The sequence below is a fragment of the Entelurus aequoreus genome, linkage group LG21, assembly GCF_033978785.1.
Source record: "Entelurus aequoreus isolate RoL-2023_Sb linkage group LG21, RoL_Eaeq_v1.1, whole genome shotgun sequence".
Lineage (NCBI taxonomy): Eukaryota > Metazoa > Chordata > Actinopteri > Syngnathiformes > Syngnathidae > Entelurus > Entelurus aequoreus.
In genome coordinates this window covers 29,839,366-29,861,671 of record NC_084751.1, presented here as the reverse complement: position 1 = coordinate 29,861,671, position 22,306 = coordinate 29,839,366, and the positions used below count along the sequence as shown (strand labels likewise).

The 22,306-nt window shown below is 38.4% G+C and overlaps 1 protein-coding gene across 2 annotated transcripts in view; it reads left to right on the top strand.

Annotated features, from left to right (window-relative positions):
- The window catches only part of crata (carnitine O-acetyltransferase a), a 36,238-nt gene extending 15,040 nt beyond the window's left edge, over positions 1–21,198 (top strand). For both annotated transcript variants that reach the window (XM_062031374.1, XM_062031373.1), the window contains exons 8-14: positions 3,289–3,389; positions 3,532–3,651; positions 3,750–3,872; positions 7,157–7,292; positions 7,492–7,554; positions 12,800–12,937; positions 18,202–21,198. In XM_062031374.1, the coding sequence (XP_061887358.1) occupies positions 3,289–3,389; positions 3,532–3,651; positions 3,750–3,872; positions 7,157–7,292; positions 7,492–7,554; positions 12,800–12,937; positions 18,202–18,417 (897 nt within the window). In that variant the 3' untranslated portion in view covers positions 18,418–21,198. The remainder of the gene's footprint in view (positions 1–3,288; positions 3,390–3,531; positions 3,652–3,749; positions 3,873–7,156; positions 7,293–7,491; positions 7,555–12,799; positions 12,938–18,201) is intronic.
- The last annotated feature ends 1,108 nt before the right edge of the window (positions 21,199–22,306 follow it).

Below are 22,306 nucleotides of genomic sequence, written 5' to 3'. Positions count from 1 at the left end.
GCTGGCCACCCTCATTCACACCTCCTCATTTTGTCAATGCGAGAATTGTGAGTTAACAGCAAATTTTACAAAAGTATCAGAAACAGGAAGACCGTAGAGCAGAGCAACACACAGAGATATAACTTCTGAAGCAGGGCGGGGGAGGGGCAGGCCTAGAGCACCAGTGTTTACCTGGGCTTGCCCATATAGGTACTTCTGACACGAATTGACGCCAATGCAACCCAACTTAAAGGCCTACTGAAATGAATTTTTTTTATTTAAACGGGGATAGCAGATCTATTCTATGTGTCATACTTGATCATTTCGCGATATTGCCATATTTTTGCTGAAAGGATTTAGTATAGAACAACGACGATAAAGATTGCAACTTTTGGTATCTGATAAAAAAAAGGCTTGCACCTACCGGAAGTAGCGTGACGTAGTCAGTTGAACATATACGCAAAGTTCCCTATTGTTTACAATGATGGCCGCATGAAGTGAGAGAGATTCGGACCGAGAAAGCGACAATTTCCCCATTAATTTGAGCGAGGATGAAAGATTTGTGGATGAGTAAAGTGCAAGTGAAGGACTAGTGGGGAGTTGAAGCTATTCAGATAGGGAAGATGCTGTGAGAGCCGAGGGTGACCTGATATTCAGCTGGGAATGACTACAACAGTAAATAAACACAAGACATATATATACTCTATTAGCCACAACACAACCAGGCTTATATTTAATATGCCACAAATTAATCCTGCATAATAACACCTGCGTGTTTGTTATGCTAGCTCCTAGCTCCTCTGCTAGCTCCTAGCTCCATAGAACACGCCAATACAATTCAAACACCTGATCAACACACACAATCACTCAGCCCAAAAGACCGTTCACCTAACCCAAGGTTCATAAAGCTTATATATTTTTAAAAAGTTACGTACGTGACGCGCACGTACGGTACGGTACGTGTTATGCTAGCTCCTAGCTCCTCTGCTAGCTCCTAGCTCCATAGAACACGCCAATACAATTCAAACACATGATCAACACACACAATCACTCAGCCCAAAAGACCGTTCACCTAACCCAAGGTTCATAAAGCTTATATATTTTAAAAAAGTTACGTACATACGCAAAAAAAAGCCAAAGCTGCATACTCACAGTAGCACGTCTGCGTCTTTGTCATCCAAATCAAAGTAATCCTGGTAAGAGTCTGTGTTGTCCCAGTTCTCTACAGGCGTCTGTGTATCCAAATCAAAAGTCCTCCTGGTTAGAGTCTCTGTTATCCGAGTTCTTCCATCTTGACTGCATCTTTCGGGAATGTAAACAAAGAAGCGCCGGCTGTGTACTGTTGTGGCTGACTACGTTCGAAAAATACGTCCATTTCGCACCGACAACTTTCTTCTTTGCTTGCTTGGCTTCCTTCTCCATAATGCAATGAACATGATTGAAACAGATTCACGAACACAGATGTCCAGAATACTGTGGAATTATGAAATGAAAACAGAGCTTTTTCGTATCGGCTTCAATGTGGAAGGCATACCCGTGTTCGCCGGGCTACGTCACGCGCATACGTCATCCGCAGAGGCGTTTCGAACCGGAAGTTTAGCGGCAAATTTAAAATGTCACTTTATAAGTTAACCCGGCCGTATTGGCATGTGTTATAATGTTAAGATTTCATCATTGATATATAAACTATCAGACTGCGTGGTCGGTAGTAGTGGGTTTCAGTAGGCCTTTAAAAAAGACTATAAAACAGCGTCTAGAGCAGGGGTGGGCAATTAATTTTTACCGGGGGCCGCATGAGCTACCCGAGCACTGCTGGAGGGCCACATCGACAATATTTCAATTAAATTTTGCTCAATATTATTTTTGATATATACCGTAAGATAAATAATAATAATAATAATAATAATAGTAATACTTCAACATAGTGTGTGTAACAGCATTCCATGACTAATATATATAAATTAACATTAATAATAAATGACAGTAAAATAAGCACACGTATGACTGAGGAGTCATAGTGTAACTTTGTGTGGTATTTGAGTTGTCCGACTTTTTGTGTGGCCTTAAACGCACCAGTGGTTTAGTGGTATGCGTGTTGGTGACAGATGACAAGTTGGTTTTGGCCTGGTTTGTACGGCAGAAAATGACTAGTTTTTCGAGATAGAATTGTTTTACTCATGTTTTTGGTGTGGTTATGTCCGAATATAAACAGTTTTGTTCAATAAAGTGATCGATATAATTCCTGTCCTCGAAGCATCTCGATAGACGTTACAATAATTGAACGGTGTTCAATTGAACGGTGTTGACGAACACCATTAGGGCCGCTTGTTGTCACTGTCACTCAAAGTTGCATTGCAAAATTCCATAGAATAAATATGTTTATTTTGTTTATAATTCAGATGGGATTTGATTTGGTGCGCGGCATATACTTGCTGCGCGCAGCGGACGCTTGAGCAGTGCGCAATTGCGCAGGCACGCACCTTAGGTGAGGGGACGTTGCTTTGCAGTTCATGTGTTGTTGAAAACACGGCATTCCTCATCAACTTTTCTCTTTTTGGCGTCTCGGGTGTAAACCGTGCATCACTTGTCGCTGCATGTGCACCTTCACTCGCAGGTTACACACGGACACACGCCCATAAATAATACTTTTCAAAATAAAAGCAGCACAATTGTATTGCGCGCAGGACATAGATGTTTTTTCAACTTTATTTTGTAATTGCAGTTGTTCACATTCACTCACAATCACGCATACGTCCACACGGAAGTAATACAAATAACGATTTTCAAAACAAAAGCAGCACCGTTGTATTGCACACTCGACATAGATACTTTTTAAAATGTATTTTGTAATTTATAATTGGCCTCACGCGGGCCGGACAGGGACGCACAAAGGGCCGGATGCGGCCCGCGGGCCGCAGAATGCCCAGGTCTGGTCTAGAGCAATTAAAATCTTGGGGGCTCACTTCCAAATGCATGAACTTTATTATTTGATATTTTGGCACAATTTAACACGAGTATCCAACATTATAACAACATTTATAGCTCAACAAAGAGGGAAATCATAATAAGCCCCCCTTAAGGCTAGTTGTTTTAAATGGTCGGCATGTATTACCGTATTTTTCGGAGTATAAGTCGCACCGGCCGAAAATGCATAATAAAGAAGGAAAAAAACATATATAAGTCGCACTGGAGTATAAGTCGCACCCCCGGCCAAACTATGAAAAAAGTCCAAAAATACGGTAAATGTTTGTGCTTGACATGATCTTCATCTGTAAAGTATATTGGCACTAAAAAATTATGATTTTTCAGTTTATTATTGGAGAGGATGGGACGTGTGGCGCCAACTATGAGCATGCTCCAGCTGAGGGCCCTCCCATTGTGGCCCTGATCGACCATGTTGTGGAATACACGTAAGTAGTATTCAAAATACAGTAGTGTGAATATCTTAAATCTTATACAGCCACACCTTGAGTCTTACTTTGCGACAGCTGAACTGGAGAAAAGCAGTGATGTTACTATGGTAACTTTTATTTTTTTCTCATGTGGAAACAGGAGGAAGCCAGAGATGGATTCCTCTGACATTGCGCCTTTGCCCATGCCCAAAAAACTACAATTCAACCTCACACCTGAACTCAAGAAGGACATAGAAGAGGCCAAACGGAGCATGAATGTGTGAGGACAACTTTTTAATGGCACTTTGTGATCGAGAGAATAAGTATTTATATATGTGATAGTGGTGCATGCACATAAACCCTTCTGTTATGCTGCAGATTGGCTGAAGATGTAGATGTGAAGGTTAATGTGTTCAACCACTTTGGAAAAAATGTACCAAAGGCCCACAAGATGAGCCCAGATGCGTTTATACAGGTGGCGCTACAGCTGGCTTACTACAGGTGAGGTGCATGAAAAGCTTTGCTTCTATAAAAGCAGTTGAAACATTCCTGTCCTATGTTTCAAATGGAATATTTGCATTAGTACACTTCATTAACTATACTGTGAACACTGTGTACTTAGTTTGTTTGTGTGAATTTCAAATAGATTATATAAAACTTCATTAATTCCCTGTACCACTCTGCTGTACCCGTTTATTGTACAGGGAGGCCGGAAACAGCTGAGCTGTCAATTAGTTTACTAATAGACAGTAGGGTTGTCCCGATACCAATATTTTGGTACCCGTACCAAAATGTATTTTAATACTTTTCGATACTTTTCTAGATAAAGGGGACCACAAAAAATGGCATTATTGGCTTTATTTTAACGAACAACCTTACGTTACATCAAACATATGTTTCTTATTGCAATTGAAGAACAATTTTGGCATTAAATAAAATAGTGAACATACTACACAACTTGTCTTTTAGTAGTAAGTAAGCAAACAAGGGCTTTTAATTTGTCTGCCGACGTATGCAGTAACATATTGTGTCAATTCCCATTCTATTATTTTGTCAAAGTTATGAGGGACAAGCTTTAAAAATGGATTATTAATCCACTTGTTGATTTACTGTTAGTATCTGGTTATTTTCCGTTTCAACATGTTCTATCTACACTTCTGTTAAAATGTAATAATCACTTATTCTTCTTTTGTTTGGATGCTTTACATTAGTTTTGGATGATACCACAAATTTAGGTATCGATCCGATACCAAGTACTTACAGGATCATACATTGGTCATATTTAAAGTTCTCATGTGTCCTGCGTATTTCCTGAGTTAATTAAAAAAATTTAAAAAAGGAAAAAATTATTTGTGACACTAAAAATATCAAAGTAATCATAGTATTATCGATTAGATACGCTATTGTACTTGGTATTATTACAGTGGATGTCAGGTGTAGATCCACCCATGGCATTTGTTTACGTTGAGGAGCACTATCTTTTGTTAGCGGTGGCGCTGGTGAGCTATTGTTTCCTACTACGGTGTGTAGTGAAATATATTTACATATTCCTCGTCCTGCAGGGATGATACTTTTAAGAAACATACTTTATTCGTCGTCATGGAGGCAAGGATTAGTGATTTAGAAATACCTAAAACACTGGCGGATGAATGTTAGCTGCTAGGCAGCTAGCCATGTCTTAAAGCACGTCTTCCTGAGGGTGTTTCAGTGTTATAGCTTCACCTTTATCTTTATCTTTTTAAGCCAGAATGTGTCTGTTCTCCCTTTTCTGTAAACACACTTTGTCTGCTCGTAAGTACTCTGTGATTGTGCGCTGCCTAACATGCTCCTCTGCTCATAAAACCACCATTGTCACGGCGTAACGACGCGCCATCATCCCCGTTTAAAAAATGAAAAAAATAATTGGGGAACCGGTACTTTTCAAACAGAGTATAGTACCGTTTTTGATTCATTAGTACCACAATACTATATTAGTACCGGTATACCCTACAACCCTAATAGACAGTTTAATTATTTGGTCCAGACAATTCATGTCTTTTAATGACAGATGACCGAACCATGAGACCAGAGAGAAAGATGACAGAGTGGCTCAGATGGTAGAGCAGCCAGCCAGAAACTTGAGGGTTCCGGTTAAAATCCAGCTTCTGCAATCCTCGTTACTGCCGTTGTCCTTGGGCAAGACATGTCACCCACCTTGCTTCCAGTTCCACCCACACTGGTGCAAATGTAGCTTGAATGTAAATAATGGGTTTCTCAATGTAAAGCGCATTGAGTCACTAGAGAATAAGTGTTATATACATATAATTTACTCCACTGCACTTCACATTCTATGACAGTATAGTAAAATATGTTCATAATGGTTCTGTCAACATTAGAAGACAGTTTTCTCCTTCTTATTTTTCTTTACTTCTTTTAATGAACTCACTGAAAATAGAATAAAACAAGGAAATATCTGCCAGCTTTTACAACACTTCTTGACTGTACATTAGTTAGAAACCAATTTTAACTTTTTCACGCATTGTGCGAATGCACGCTCGACCAGCTTCTTCAGCTATGTAGACAAAATGCAGACTATTGCCAGTGTCCATCACCATTTTGGGTGTAGAGTGCAGCATCTTGTAACTGACCACGTACTGCCTTTTGGGGTAGGTCTTGAAGTGAAAATGCACTTGTGTACTAAGAAGACGAAGTGTAAGCATGCAAGTGCGCCAATTTAGACAGCAGCTGAATTGAAAGGCAACTGTGTTAGCCATCTTTGGTTCATGACTCTTTCTGCTCAGGAAGTGGTTTTGTGTGTTTGTACAGCCTCTCTGTGCCTTCCTAAAGTGTGTTGCCACAACACTGAGTTAGTAAAATATTTTTGCAGGGATTTTCCCCAAACACAGCTGGAGTTGTTGGAAAACAATATTATATATAAGACTATAATAACCTGTTGTTAGCACAAGATTGGCAATAAAAGTTGAAAAGAGTGTTGTACTTTTTGACTTCTTCTTGATGCAACAACAACACAATAAGCTGAAAAATGACACATTCAGTGATTATTTTTAGAGTATACAATATCAGTTTGCATGCAAACCTTTAATCACTTGCTTTATGGCACAGAAAAAGTGATTTTTGGGAGATGCACTTTAGGATCTGCGGGAGAGTACGTAGGGGGAGTAGCTAAACGGTGTCGCTTACGCAAGTTATGTAACGTGAGAGTATATGTCAGGCTTAACTGAATGAAATGGCCACTTCCCAACAACAGAAGTCAAACATCAATCATAGTTACCTCTGCCAGCAGATAAACCATTGTTTGGCTATTAAATACTTTTATTTGCCTTGACCAAACAGTGCCCTATTTCCCCTGCCTGCTATTTTTCTTCTATAATTTTTTTTATATCCTTTGTTGGTCCCATTTTCCGCTAGACACCTTTGGGATGTAAGGTCATTTGAGGTGCAGGTTGCAACTGCAGGTCCAAAACACAAGACTTGGTATATCCAAGCAGTTTGCTTCTCTAACAATTGACTAACACACCCTGTTGTTCCCTAAATGTGTGCATTCATAGTAACTTAAACATATTACATGAAGCAGTTTCATTTTCTTCCGTAATATACTCTTATTTTTTTAATTTAGAGTTTTTAAAAAGGTTGTAAAAGTCATTAAATTTTATCTTAAAAAATGTGCTGATACCCTGTTGACATGGCCACACCGTATTCATTGTAGACTTCACTGTTTTATTGTCATTTGCAAATGCCACAGGCCAACATAAGCGCTGTACGTTGATGTTTTGTATTCTCCGCAGGATGTATCAGCAGTGTTGTGCGACATACGAGAGTGCCTCCTTGCGAATGTTCAGGATGGGTCGCACAGACACTATCAGATCTGCCTCAAGTGCATCTGCTGCCTTTGTAAAAGCCTTTGACGACCCCAACAAACAGGTGTGATTTGCTTCCACTGGCACAAAACTAGAAACCGCAAACGTTCAGCAATGACTTGGCACAAATGTTGCGCATGAATTATGACCGAATGAAATACTAACTGCGATGGAGATGTTGCATGTTCTTTTTAAAAGAGACTTGTAGTACAGCTATTGCTAATAATTTACCTACATTTTTTTGTCACTGTTGTCTTGCACAGAACACAGAAAAAGTGGATCTAATGGAGAAAGCTGTGAAAGCACACAAGTTGTATACAAACATGGTGAGTGCTGTCTGGTGGTCATATTTGGCCCTCGGCATATTCTAAAAGTAGAGTTAATTCATTATTAAGGGGACCTATGATAATTCAAATCTTCATTTAACATAAGTCTTGGATATCTGTTAGTGAAAATTTTGCGGAAGTTTTGCTCCACAGTCTAATTTATAACCCACTTTCTGAGTCTTGTCTGCAAGTGTTTCGTGTGTGTGGAGGCATTCCCTTTAGGTTGCAAATGACAGCATTTTCTAAGATGCCCACATAAATATGGCCATCCATCTGTGTCCAAATTCCCCACTGTTCAAAAAAGACTGCTAAACACAGTGTTCAGAGGCATCCAAAACTGCGTAAAATCTCACGCCCTTTTCATTTGACACTTTGACATTGTTGAAAACGATTTTCCAACATTGTAACAACATTTGTAAGTCAGAAAAGAGGAAAATCCTCATAGGTCCCGCATCATTTTGTTAAATATCATATTATTTTCCTTTGTCACTTATAACACAACGCTAAGACATTTGTTCCGATAGCTTAACATTGTATTGTATTTATTATAACATTTTCTGCCAGCAGTTTATATTTTTTGTTCCATTCTAAAAAGTATTAAAACTGTTCACACAAAAGTTAAGCAATTTTTTATATTTTGCTTTTTAGTCTTTCACTGCACTGAAAGTTAACCAAATTGTGACCTTAAAACTGAGGAATGTAGCAAACTGTAATGATGGTGTGCATTTATACACATAGTTTAGAATAGCCGGCAGTGGGTTTTGTCTTTGCGGATTCATCTCAAAATCACATTCGGTCTATTAGCATGGTATCCAGAAGGAGTGTAGAGGTATAGTGTCCAATCCACTTTATTTGTGTAACACATTTTACAATAAGCCAAAATTTCACAAAGTGCTGCACAGTAGTTAAAATACACATTATAACCGAGATAAAACTCCATCTATCCATCGATTTTCTACCGCTTGGCCCTTACGTGGTCGCGGGGGGTGCTGGAGCTTATCTCAGCTGCACACTGGCGGTAAAACTCGACAGTCTAAATTAATAAACACATAAAAGAAAATATGCAGAGGTCACACATCTTTCACGCTGGTTTAAAAGCCAAAGAGTAAAATATTTTTTACTGGGGACCAATGCAAAACCAACTTTTCTTATTTATTGGTACTGTTTTTTGTGTATTTGGGATCTGCATAAAATTTGAAACCAAATCATGGAGCATGGGAGATATATTTTTAAAACAATCTTGCCTTCCTTCATACTTCCTCCAAAGAAGCTCTTTGGAATATGCCAAGTTTGTGACTTTTTTCCCCATTGGTGACGTCAGCGGATATCTCCATGTATGGTAAAGTTAAAAGTTGAAGTACCACTGATAGTCACACACACACTAGGTGTGGTGAAATTACCCTCTGCATTTGACCCATCCCCTTGTTCCACCACCTGGAATGTGAGGGGAGCAGTGAGCAGCAGCGGTGGCTGCGCTCGGGAATTATTTTGGTGATTTAACCCCCAATTCCAACCCTTGATGCTGAGTGCCAAGCAGGGAGGTAACGGGTCCCATTTTTATAGTCTTTGGTATGACTCTGCAAGTTTTACCCAAAGAGCTTTGCGCGAGTTCGCCATTGTAGTCCGACGCTGTAGTTAACATGCTCCTTCTTTTTCTCTATCCTTTTGTTGAGGGGCAGACTGGCTCATGCATCCTCCGCTGTTGCGATTTGTAATACAAAGTTTTATTAAATGTATAGTGTAAACTTATATGTGTTAGTATACTCGATATGGAAGCGCTAAAATCTACAACATGGCTGGTGGGGAGAAGATGGAGACACGTAAATAAGACCGCCCACAAAATGGCGCATCCTGAAGAGACAGTCAGACAGCAGTTTAAAAATGGGCTGTAAAACATAATCTATACGAGCTACAGTATTTTTGACCAAATAACCACCATTACATGGTACGTATTTTGATAATTTTAAGCATACGCAGCGCATTAATTTCAAAAACGCATCACAACGTTCGCTTTTTTTTTTTTAACATCACTGATTATTACTTACTGCAGACTTCATGAGAGCCAACAAACATAATAAAACATCACTTACTGTGCAAGGTCTGCTGTCATTAGGATGCCGACATTTACGATGTTGATAAATTCCCATTTAGACAACGAATGACCGCCCGATTGTAGCTGAGATAGGCTCCAGCGCCCCCGCGACCCCAAAGGGAATAAGCGGTAGAAAATGGATGGATGGATGGACAACGAATGACTCATAATCCTCGTGTAGAAACTGGGGGTGGGACCAAGCCTCTTTTCCTGTCAAAGTGTACCAGCATGTCGGAGTACGTACTCAGCCTTCTTCTATCCAGGTGACAGGCATGACTTACGATGTACATCTACATCTACAAGGAAGCGAGGAAACAGCTTGATGATGTAAACATCGGCACACATAGTAGTGATTACGGCGCCACTGTAAATAGATCGTCTGCGTTAGCACGTATATTAACAATATCAATAATGCTTGGTTAATTCACAAAATGTAAATAGAGTATTGTTGGCACTTTTGGAATGGTTATTTATTGGATTTTATGGGAGGAAAAGAGCACCTCCCATTGGCTCCGCTGACTTTTATTGACGTTTATTTACAAGTTAGAAAGTATCAAAAGAAAAAGAAAATCCATCCGTCGTCATGGTTTTCATGATTGTGAATGATATGCAATTTAAAAAAAAAAGTGCAGTTCCCCTTTAACAGAGCGGATTACATTTTGATAGAAGGTTTTAAAACCAGACTGAAAAACATCAACAATACCATGCAAATCAAGTAAAGACTTAAACTGTGCCAACAAAGCTTTCCCTACAACGTTATTAAAATATAAGGAAATTTGGTAGAGTAAAGGCATTTAAATCTGTTTGATTTTTTTTTATCAGCGGTTCCTCAACAGTTTGCTTTAAGTAATTTGTAACAATTCCTAAAGCAAATCTTCTGTTAATGATTTCTTGGACTTGGGAGCCAATGACATTGCAGACATCTTTAAACAGGCCAGGTGTCATTAAGTCAGAGAAACATGATACAGATTTATATCACAGTTCAGTAATTACTAGGACTGCATGATTATGGACAAAATAATAATTAGTATTTTTTATCAATATGGAAATCACGAGGTGGCGACTTGTCCAGGGTGTACCCCGCCCTCCGCCCGAAGGCTCCAGCACCCTCCACGACCCCAAAAGGGACAAGCGGTAGAAAATGGTTGGATGGAAATCACGATTATTCATTATGTTAAGTGTGGAACACACATTAAGACTATCGGGCTGTTTTTGTCCTGACTTTGCCCTTTTTTAAACCAAAAACCGCAAACGCCCGATTATTTTATGTCTCATGAGATTGTTTAATAAGACTGTCTTGTTGTCTGAGGTGTGTCAAGAGTGAATTGGTCCTGATAATCGGCTCCAAAACAGGTCGACAGGTCGAATATTAAACGTGTTCGATGTTTATTTACGATCAAAACTCTTCATGTCTGTCGGGAATGCCGACGCCCCTCAGTCATCGTTCTGTGAATTGTGAAAGTAACCAATAAGGAAGCTCAACAAAGCATTGTAGTTACTTGATGGACAACCTACTCCCTCACGTCTCGCTCGCTCCCGAGATGATAAAGTCTGCGTTCATGCTGTCTCCATCACTTTAAAAAGGCTTTTTTTTTTTTTTAGTTTGGGATTTTTCTTTTAAAAATAGTCCCAAGTGCGCCACCATTCCCTCCTTTCGTATGTCCTCTTCTCTTCTATATTGCCTGTTGTTCCGCTTGTCGCTACAGTAGTTGGTTATTATGAAGCTTCCTCTTATTCGATTTTGTTAGCTCACTTGCGGTGGGTGATACTGTGAATTTTGGTATTGATCAGATACCAAGTACTGTAAATACTGGGCTAGTATTGCCAAAACTGATACCGATATTGACACTTTTTGACTTAAAACGTCAAGATAATTGAATACTTTTATGAATTTACATCTAGAAAATATGTTCTACAAATAGTGGACCTATGAAAGAGAAACTAAAAAAAAAGTTGGAATCCCACCACGCTAATATCAATCTGATACCAATACCCACCTTGGTATTGATACTATCTATCTTTAGATCGATATGCCCATCCCTTAAGATCAGGTTTGTTTACGCATTTCCGGGTTTGAAAAACTAAGGTCTAGCTTTGTGGTGGGGCGGAATCCTTTTGTGTGTGCTGTACTGTGTTGATATTATCGTAGCTCACCAGACACATAAAGATCAACCTGCTCAATAACTGATTTTTTTTTCTTTGCAGTCCATCTGTAAGGTATTCACAGCGCTTCACTTTTACTACATTTTGTATATTACAGCCTTATTCCAAAATGCAATAATTTCATTTTTGCCCTCAAAATGTTACACACTATAGCCCATAATGAAAATGTGGAAAAGTTGTTTTTATAAAAAAAAAATTGCAAATAAAAAATGAAGAAATCACATGTACATGAGTATTCACAGCCTTTGCCATGAAACTCAAAAGTGAGCTCAGGTACATCCTGTTTCAACTGATCATTCTTTGGATGTTTGTACAGCTTAATTGGAGCCCCCCTGTGGTAAATTCAAATAGTTGGAAATGATTTGGAAAGGCACACAGCTGTCTATATATAAGGTCCACACTTGACACCGCATGGTAGATCACAAATCAAGAATGAAGTCGAAGGAATTGTCTGTAGGATTGTCTCAATGAGCACATTGGCTTCCAATGGAAGAAGCTTGCAACCTCCAGGACTTGTCTTAGAGCTGACCGGCTGTCACAACTGAGCGATCGGGGGAGAAGGGCCCTAGTCAGGGAGGTGACCAAAAACCCGATGGTCACTCTGTCAGAGCTACAGCATTCCTCTGTGGAAAGGAATGCTCATTTTGTGTACAATTCAGAAAACACAATGTAAAACATGAAACTGTAGCTTTTGTGTAAACAGCGTTACTGGCTTTTACTGGTTTTAAAATGAAAAAAACTGCTCAATTATTGTATAATATTTTACAAAGTTTCTTTTTAGCAAGGATGCCGAAAACTTAACAGTGAGAGTTTGAATAGTGTGAATGATTGTTTTAATTTGTAATAAAGTTCCTTAATTACTGAAGTGCAGCATTAACAACTCTCGCATTAGTCAGCTTTCACATGATTTTTGAGAAAATTACTGTGGCTCTTTTTGCATGGTCTACATTTGATGCTTGATAACATTTAAAGCTCAACTTGTCTTTTCAGGCAATCAGTGGTCAGGCCATTGACCGACATTTACTGGGTCTGAAGATGCAGGCTGCTGAGGAAAACCTCTCTGTTCCTAAAATCTTTAAAGACACATCTTACGCCAAAGCCTTACACTACCGCTTATCTACAAGTCAGGTATGGATAACGCTTTCTGACTGTTGCATTGAGGCCTATAATTTATTTTTTTAAACCCTGGGCACAAAAGGACAATTTTGCTTGAAAATGACATAAAAAAACTTCTACAAAGTGTTTATTATGGAGGCTTTTTTGACACTAAATTAACTAACTGAATTTTTTGCATTTGAATTTTGTGAACTGAATTTTTTACTTCAAATTATGCTGACAATTTCATTGAAAAAAATCATTGTTTTAAATTTCAGTCTATAAAAAATCAGTAAAAAAAAAAAAAAAAAATCTGTAATAAAAGTGCTAAAATAATCAGTGTAAAAAAATTAATTGTTGAAAAATTTGCTGCTTCAAAATGCAAGACTCACTTCCGGTAAATTTAAGACTGAAGCAATCAATCCTGTCTCAGAACCAGCCAATGAGGTCTCATGTTTGAAGTCACGTGACACAGGTCTTGCAAAACAGCAAAAATAAACAGTTAACTGGGCTACCTTGGCATAATACAACATAATTAACACTTCAATGTGGCGCGCTGAATATTTTCAAACTATAAAAATGATTACAATGGTTAGAATCTGCACTTTTGAGTGACATACAAAACTGCTCCATGCAGGCGAGGCACGAACAGAGCGGGGAAGAGTAGGCAGAGCTTGTTTACGAAGCGGCGAGTGTCAGACGGAGGCAGAGTTATACAACAAAGTTCTGCAGAACAGTGATATATGGAATATGTGGATGTTTTTTACCTTTTGTGTTTATGTTACATAGTGTTTGTTGCATCTTTGTTGCTCTTGCTGGATTACAAAAGATGTCGATCAAGTAGGTGGTCTGCAGTAGAGGAGCAACGTTCATGTATTCAATGTTTTATTTTTCATAGCTTGTATTGTAAATCCCACTATGTATTTTCATGTACATTCTGTGTCTTTTCTGTAAAAAACTAAAGACCATCTCAAAAACGGAATGAACTTTAGTTTATTTTTACTGAATTATGACAGTCAGAATGTACAATCACATATAGAATGTCGGATTTACAATATTAACTATGAACAAATGAAACACTGAATATTGAGAATATATGAACATTGCTCCTCTACTTCCCAGACCACCTTGATCAACATATTTTACAATTAAGCAAGAGCAACAAAGATGCAACAAACACGGCGAAAAATGAAGGCAAATAATTTTTTTTTTAAATCCACCTTTTCGATGTAATATCACTGTTCTGCAGACCTTTTAACAACAAAGTTATGCAGAACAGTAATATTACGAGCATCCTTATCCAGCACCATCTGCTGGTCATATTGTGTGTCACAGTCAGTTTAACTGCTTATCATGACACATACCACCAAAAAAAGTGCAGATTTTAAGCAATGGAATAATTTCTATAGTTTGAAAATATCCAGCGAGCCAAATTGAAGCGTTCATTATGTTGTATTATGCTCAGGTAGCCCAGTTAACTGCTTTTTTATGCGGTTTTGCAATACCTGTGTCACGGGACTTCAATCTTGACACCTCATTGGCTGGTTCTGAGACAGGATCCTTGGGCTTATTTTACCGGAAGTGTGTATTGCTTTCTGAAGCAGCAAATTTTTCAACACTGAATTTTTCTGCACTGATTTTTTTTACTCTTAATGTTTTTACACTGAATTGTTTTACATATAATTTTTTACACAGTTTTGTTTTATGAAATTGTCAGCATAATTAGATGTAAAAAAAAAATTAAGTTCACAAAATTGTACGCAAAAAATTCAGTGTTAAAAAAAGTTTTTGTAATAAAGACACACATTTACCTCCATACATATGGATAATGTTTTTATCAAACTAAATAGTTCTGAGTTTTTGCTGGGCAGTGTGGCTGAGTTGGTAGACCGGCTGTGCCAGCAACTTGAGGGTTCCAGATCCGATCCCTGCTTCCGCCATCCTAGTCACTGCCATTGTGTGCCACCCACACTGGTTTAAATGTAACTTAAATGTTGGGTTTCACTATGTAAAGCACTTTGAGTCACTAAAGAAAAGCACTATATAAATATAATTGACTTCACTTCACTGCTTTCAAGTTTTTTACATACTGTAAGTGTTTTTGTTTTATGAAATTATTAATTACATATTCTGTTCTCAGAATGCTTGCTTGTTTTAACATGTGCCTATTTAAGTGTTTGTTGTTTGAATTGTCTTCTGTTTTCCTAAATTTAGTTTTGTTGAGCTATTAGCTAATGTTCTTCTGGTTACGTGCATGTATAGCATGTGTTTATTGGTTCAAGCGTCATGTTAAATATTAAATACATAAATAAATGTTAAAATAATTACTTAAATTAATCTTTTTTTTTTTAATAATTAGAATTAAATCCATAAATGTGTTATTAAAAGTGTCATTAATTAATTTAATGTAATTTAATTTAACTATATAAAGTGAAAGTACATTTAATTATTTTTCAATATTTAGTTAATCATTTAAATACTTATTTCATTAATTATTTAATTATTTTATTAACAAGAGTTACAACAAGAGTGTCAGGACTTCATGAATAGTTATCTGTCAAACTCACCCATCAGAGTCAGTGGGCAAACACAAGTCTAGTCCAATGATTGCTATGGTCTGAAGCCTGGAACTTTGGAAGTCTTTTAAAACATGGCAGCTGAGGAGGTTTAACTTGTACTTTTACAGGAATTGGTGGTAGATAATTTAGACATTGGAGAGTATGTGGAAGCAATACCTGCTGACACAGAGCATGTATGTAGTAGTTAAAGTACAGAGATGTATTCCAGTTGTTGGGGATATTTTCACACTTTTAGACCAAGGTGTTTACTATCAAACAGTACTCCTGCGCTTTTCTTGTACAAGGGATCCACAGACAAGTGGAAGTACAGGGTAACCAATCAGGTGTAGGGAACCGCCCACTGACTTTGACGGCTGACTTATAAAATACATTTATACCACACAGGTCACTAGAATAGTGAAATACATAATTAAATCATGAAATAATTCAGCCGTGAAACAATGAATTAAATCATGAAATTGATAATTAAATAAATAGGCTGCAGCACCCCCCGCAACCCCAAAAGGGACAAGCGGTAGAAAATGGATGAATGAATAAATAACTAATTCTTAAAATAAATAAGTGATTATATAATTAAATGTACTTTTACAATATTTATATTACCATAAATCATAAAAAAATAATAATATAAATAAATATAACTATGTCCCTACTTCACATAAATGTACCTCCCAAGGGGAGATCTGTATCATATGTCCCGCCATAATCGAGGGAAGACTGTACATTCACATAACTGGAAGAACATCAAAACCAGAATCAGCTTTATTGGCCTAGTATGTCTAACGCACAAGGAATTTGGCTTGGTAGGCTGTTCTTGTTCAATGTAAAACAAACATTAATGATGAACTAAAAATATAAACAAGTATTTCAATAATGTGCAAGGCTAATAAATAAAAGTGCATTGTTAAATATAGGAAATAAAAAAGATGACATGAACATGAGTTAGTACATTCACAGTGACAAATTAGATATTTCACAGCGTTCATCAGATTGATAGCCTGAGGGAAGAACTTGTTCTTATGACGGGTTGTTTTGCCGTACTGTGATTTTCTAATACCTGCCGAAGGAGTTTAAACAGTTTGACCAGGGTGTGAGGGGTCTGCAGTGATTGGACCTGCCCGTTTCCTGACCCTGGACAGGTGTAAGTCCTGGATGGGGGGAAGGTCGACACCCATGATCGTTTCTACAGTCCTAATTGTCTGTTGCAGTCTGTGTCTATCCAGCTTGGTTGCAAATCCAAACCAAACAGTGATGGAAGTGCACAGGACAGGCTGAATGATGGTTGTGTAAAATAATCAGAGGTCCACTGTCCTCTCCACAATCTTGAGAGGGTTCAGCTGTAGATGGTTCTGACTGAACCAGAGAGCCAGCTGTTCCACCTCCCGTCTGTAGGAAGACTCGTCGCCATCCTGTATGAGAACAATGACGGTGGTGTGGTTTGCAAACCTCAAGAGTTTCACAGACGGATCCTCTGAGGTGCAGTCATTGGTATAGACTCGGTAGAAAAGCGGTGGAGAGAGAACACACCCCTGGGGGGCTCCAGTACTATTTGTTCGGGTACTGGATGTGATGCTCCCCAGCCTTACCTCTCCTGCCTCTGGTCAGTTAGGAAGTTGGTGATCCACTGACAGGTGGAGATCAGCACTGTGAGCTGAGTGAGTTTGTGGTGCAGGATAGTGTTAAATGCAGAGCTGAATTCCATGAACAGAATCCTATCGTAGGTCCCTGTGGAGTCACGGTGATGCAGAATGTGGTTAAGTCCCATCTTGACTGCATCCTCCACCGACCTGGCTGTCTGTTAGGCTAACTGAAGGGTTCACAGCAAGGGAGCCTGTGATGACCTTCAGGTGGCTCAGCACCGGTCTCTCAAAGGACTTAATCACCACAGATGTCAGGGCTACGGGTCTATAGTCTTTGATTCCTATCATGGCAGGTTTCTTTGGGACTGAGATGATTTTTGAGCCTTTGAAGCAAGAGGGCACTTCGCACAGCTCCAGTGAGGAGTTGAAGTTCTGCGTGATTATGGAGCCCAGCTGCTCATCTGCCAAAATGTTACCATACATTTTAAATTTTTTTAACAATCTGTACTTGAAATGGGAATAGAAAAACAGTACCACTGTTTTTACTGTAAAATCAGTTTTTTGTTTATATTGTGTGTTACTGCAAATGCAAAAACGATACCACCGTTTTTTTGGGGGGTTTTTTTACGGTAAAATTGTGGCGACTTAGCTACCATTTTTTTTTACCGTAAAAATAATTTTTACATTGTACAATTTTAAAGATTAAGATTAAAGATTAAAGATACCAATGATTGTCACACACACACTAGATGTGGTGAAATTTGTCCTCTGCATTTGACCCATCCCCTTGGGGAGCAGTGGGCAGCAGCGGCGCCGCACCCGGGAATCATTTTGTCCAACCCGTGTTGCTGAGTGCCAAGCAGGGAGGTTATGGGTCCCATTTTTATAGTTGATGGTTAACTTGCTTTAAATTCGTGAGTCAAGCAGATATTTAAGTACTTACTTTGATTTCAACAACAAAATGGTTTGGAATGGGTGATAATATAATATTTGTTGCAATATTAGATCAAGTTGAAAAGATATGACATTGCATGCAGTACATGTACTTTTTTAATGTAAAGATTGAAAGAATTAATACATTTAGTAAGAAAAGATGCATATTAATTTCAGGCATTTGATTTATTCTTTCCCCCACAAGGTACCGTCCAAGACTGACTGCGTCATGTGTTTCGGCCCAGTTGTACCCGATGGATACGGCGTGTGTTACAATCCAATGAACGACCACATAAACTTTGCAGTATCTTCGTTCAATACGTGTAAAGAAACAAACACCGCTGATCTGGCTCGCGCTGTGGAGAACGCACTTCTGGACATCAGGACACTTCTGGAACAAACTCCAAGAGCCAAACTGTGACGCTTGCAAAAGACTCTTGGTAGATCCCACTAGTGAGTCATTGTTTCTTATCGCTCGCATGTGAAAACAAATAGTTAGTATGTTGATAATTATCATTAGCAACTTCAAATGATGATGCAATTCCATCCAAGATTTAACTATCACATAGTGGAAGGTAAATATCCATCCATATTTTATCGAGAACATTTCATTTTTTTTCCCAAGGTTCCTGAGCCGGAGATGACTCATTTGCAATGATGTTGCTAGGTTCACATCATGTGTCAATTTGTACAATTTAGGAAAAAAAAAGAATTTAAGAAATGCTAATCAATTAAAAAAAAATGTATGGGGGACCAATTTAATTTCTTTGGGACCCACTCAAATCGCTACTTGTGGGTCCCGGGGACTCACTACATTGAAATCTACCAACATCACTGTATTTGGGTAACAGGACGGAAAGTAATAGGCGTGACTCATCAGCATGGAATTAGCAAGTACTGAATATAAAATATAGCCACATGGCATTTATGCTAATAGCATTTTGACACTAAGCACATTATATTGTTTCAATTAAATATTGTATTTTGAAAATAAACGAAAAGCCTTAAAGGACACTTTGATTCATAAAAACATATTTTACAGTGAGTTGTATTGTTTATACATTTAATTTCCTGAGGGCGCAAATGGCACTGATTAAGTTGAATAGCCCTTGTAAATAACCAAGTCAACCTGCTGCAAAGGTCATGTTAAAAGTACCAAAGTGATCCACTGACAGACCTAAAAATCACAACATGAAACTTTACAAAATGCTTATTGAAGGAAAACTAAATGGCGAGGGAATGAGGGAAAAGCCTTTTTAGAAGTACATTATCAGTGGACCGTTTACAGTGTGCTGTTTTCTGACTCGTACTGCACAATGAACAACAACACACCGACAAACGGCCGAGTGCCTTTTCGTTAAGTTTCAACATCCCCAAATCCTTAAAAGGGAACTGCAATTTTTGGGGGAATTTTGCCTATCATTAACAATCCATTTTATGCAAGAACATGCATATCTTTCTCTTTTTTATGCAGTATAAATTGTACATAAAAATTGCTAGTAAGGGGCGGCTAATAATGCATATAATGGGATTAATCTATTCTGCCTATAAAGCCATTGAAAAAAACATCCAAAAACCACCAATATTACTCCATTTACATGTGATGACCTGCATATTAGACAAGCTATAACAACATTGTTTCTGCAAGAGCTAACGCCGCAGAACTATTTTTTGTAACACAGTGCCTTGCTCACAAGAGAGGTAAGCTAGCTACTGAGTTGCTGTTTCTGCTAATCTCCTCTCAGTATGGAAACGTTGATGCTTGATTAATCACGCCTCGTACTTGTACGATAGAGAGTTGTGGTAATTAGCCGAGAAGTTGGTTTACTTTAAAATTAAAACGTCAAGAGCCGTAGTCATCGCTACGGAGACCTCCCAGTGTTGTTTTACCTAAAGAGTGAAGATTATACTGAATGAATCATCTGAACGCGGAGCACTAGCCTTGTGCTCAAAGGTACAGCCACCCCATTAGTCAGTATCCCAGTAAAAGCAGACATTATAAGTAGAGATGTCCGATAATATCGGACTGCCGATATTATCGGCCGATAAATGCTTTAAAATGTAATGTTGGAAATTATCGGTATCGGTTTCAAAAAGTAAAATTTATGACTTTTTAAAACGCCGCTGTGTACACGGACGTAGGGAGAAGAAGTACAGTGCGCCGATAAACCTTAAAGGCACTGCCTTTGCGTGCCGGCCCAGTCACATAATACCTACGGCTTTTCACACACACAAGTGAATGCAAGGCATACTTGGTCAACATCCATACAGGTCACACTGAGGGTGACCGTATAAACAACTTTAACACTGTTACAAATATGCGCCACACTGTGAACCCACACCAAACAAGAATGACAAACACATTTCGGGAGAACATCCGCACCGTAACACAACATAAACACAACAGAACAAATACCCAGAACCCCTTGCAGCACTAACTCTTCCGGGACGCTACAATATACACCCCCCGCTACCTCCTACCCCCCGCCCCCACCAACCCCGCCCACCTCAACTTCCTCATGCTCTCTCGGGGAGAGCACGTCCCAAATTCCAAGCTGCTGTTTTGAGGCATGTTAAAAAAAATAATGCACTTTGTGACTTCGATAATAAATACGGCAGTGCCATGTTGGCATTTTTTTTCATAACTTCGAGTTGATTAATTTTGGAAAACCTTGTTACATTGTTTAATGCATCCAGCGGGGCATCACAACAAAATTAGGCGTAATAATGTGTTAATTCCACGACTGTATATATATCGGTTATATATATGTTGATATCGGAATCGGTAATTAAGAGTTGGACAATATCGGACATCTCTATTTTGGATCATCAATTGTTCCAAAGTATTAGTTATTGGCTCTTAGAAAGTCTGCCATTATTGGTGGTAGTTGCAATACGCCCAACAAAGAAGCTCCGGTGATTCTTAAAAAGACAAAAATACGGTAAATATCACGTTATTATGAATGTGCCTGTTACTGTATTACATATGCTGTATACTTAACAGCATGTATATAGAACGTTTTTGGAGATTTTTTTAGAAGGCTTCATAGGCCAAATATATCGTATCCCCATTACCTGCATTGTTAGCCACCTTGTACTAGTAGTTTTACGATTTAGAATGCACGAAAAAGAGAAAGACGTGTGGTATTCTCTCACATAGGGTTTGTAAATGATAGTTAAAATTAAAAAAGATTCAGTTCCCCTTTAAAAGAAAAGCAATGCCCTCAAGTCATTGTCGGCATGGGACTAAATGCAAAATGAAAGAATGCCTGCACGGCTAGCACTGACTTTTATTATTTCATTTTCAAAAATGAACCATGCTTGGCTGCTATAGTTGTAAAAGCACATTATTCCCGTTCTAGTAATAATAATGTAATATAACTTTTTTATGGTTTAGCTAGCTTTAGCTTTTGAGTCACTGTTTTCCCTTGTGCCTTGCATGTATGTTTTTTATATATCCTAAGCAGAAAGTCTTCGTGGTGTAGCAGTACACGCTTATGTCTTTCATGCAGATGATGCGGATTTGGTTCCCCGGCCAGTAGTGGTGTAACGATTTGGTCTCATTGTGTTTTGCTATGTACCTCGGTTGGGCTGCAGAGATTAATCATGTAAATTCAATGGATTAAATCAATTAGGAAAAAGATTTGATTTATTTTCTGTTGCTTTTATTAATTGTTTAATCAGTCTAACTAATACAATTACACATGAAGTGCTGGAACTTTAACAGGGGTTATAGTAATATTTTTTTGTAGTGCTTTGGTCAAAATTTGGCAATGATTTGGTTTTACAAACCATCTTGAAGACACTATTTGACTGTCTCCTCGGAATGCGCTGTTTTGTGGGCTGTCTTAAAATACGTGCCGAAGCCCTCCTCCACGCCAAGCTCTTTGACTGCACATCCTCCCCGTCAACCATGTTGTAGTTTATATCGCTGTCATATCCAATCTACTGACAGATACACTGTGAGTTAGAACTATATGCTGCTATACGCTGCAGTGGAGGATTTTAGCATGGAATGTGCATGTTGGAACCACTCTGCCCCACGATAAGAGAATGGAGAAAAAAAAGGAATTTATTGACTACAACTGGATAAAAATGATGAATTCGCGCAAAGCTCTTGGGGTTGTTCTCTGCCATGTATGGCAATATCTGCTGACATAACTAAGGCAAACAAAATACATCACAATCATTTCCAATTCTAAACGGCTCGTTTGGAAGAAGGCAAGATTGTTTTATTAATATCTTTGCCATGCCTTGATTGGTTTGATTTAAAATTTTCAAGACTTATGCAGATCCCAAATACACAAACA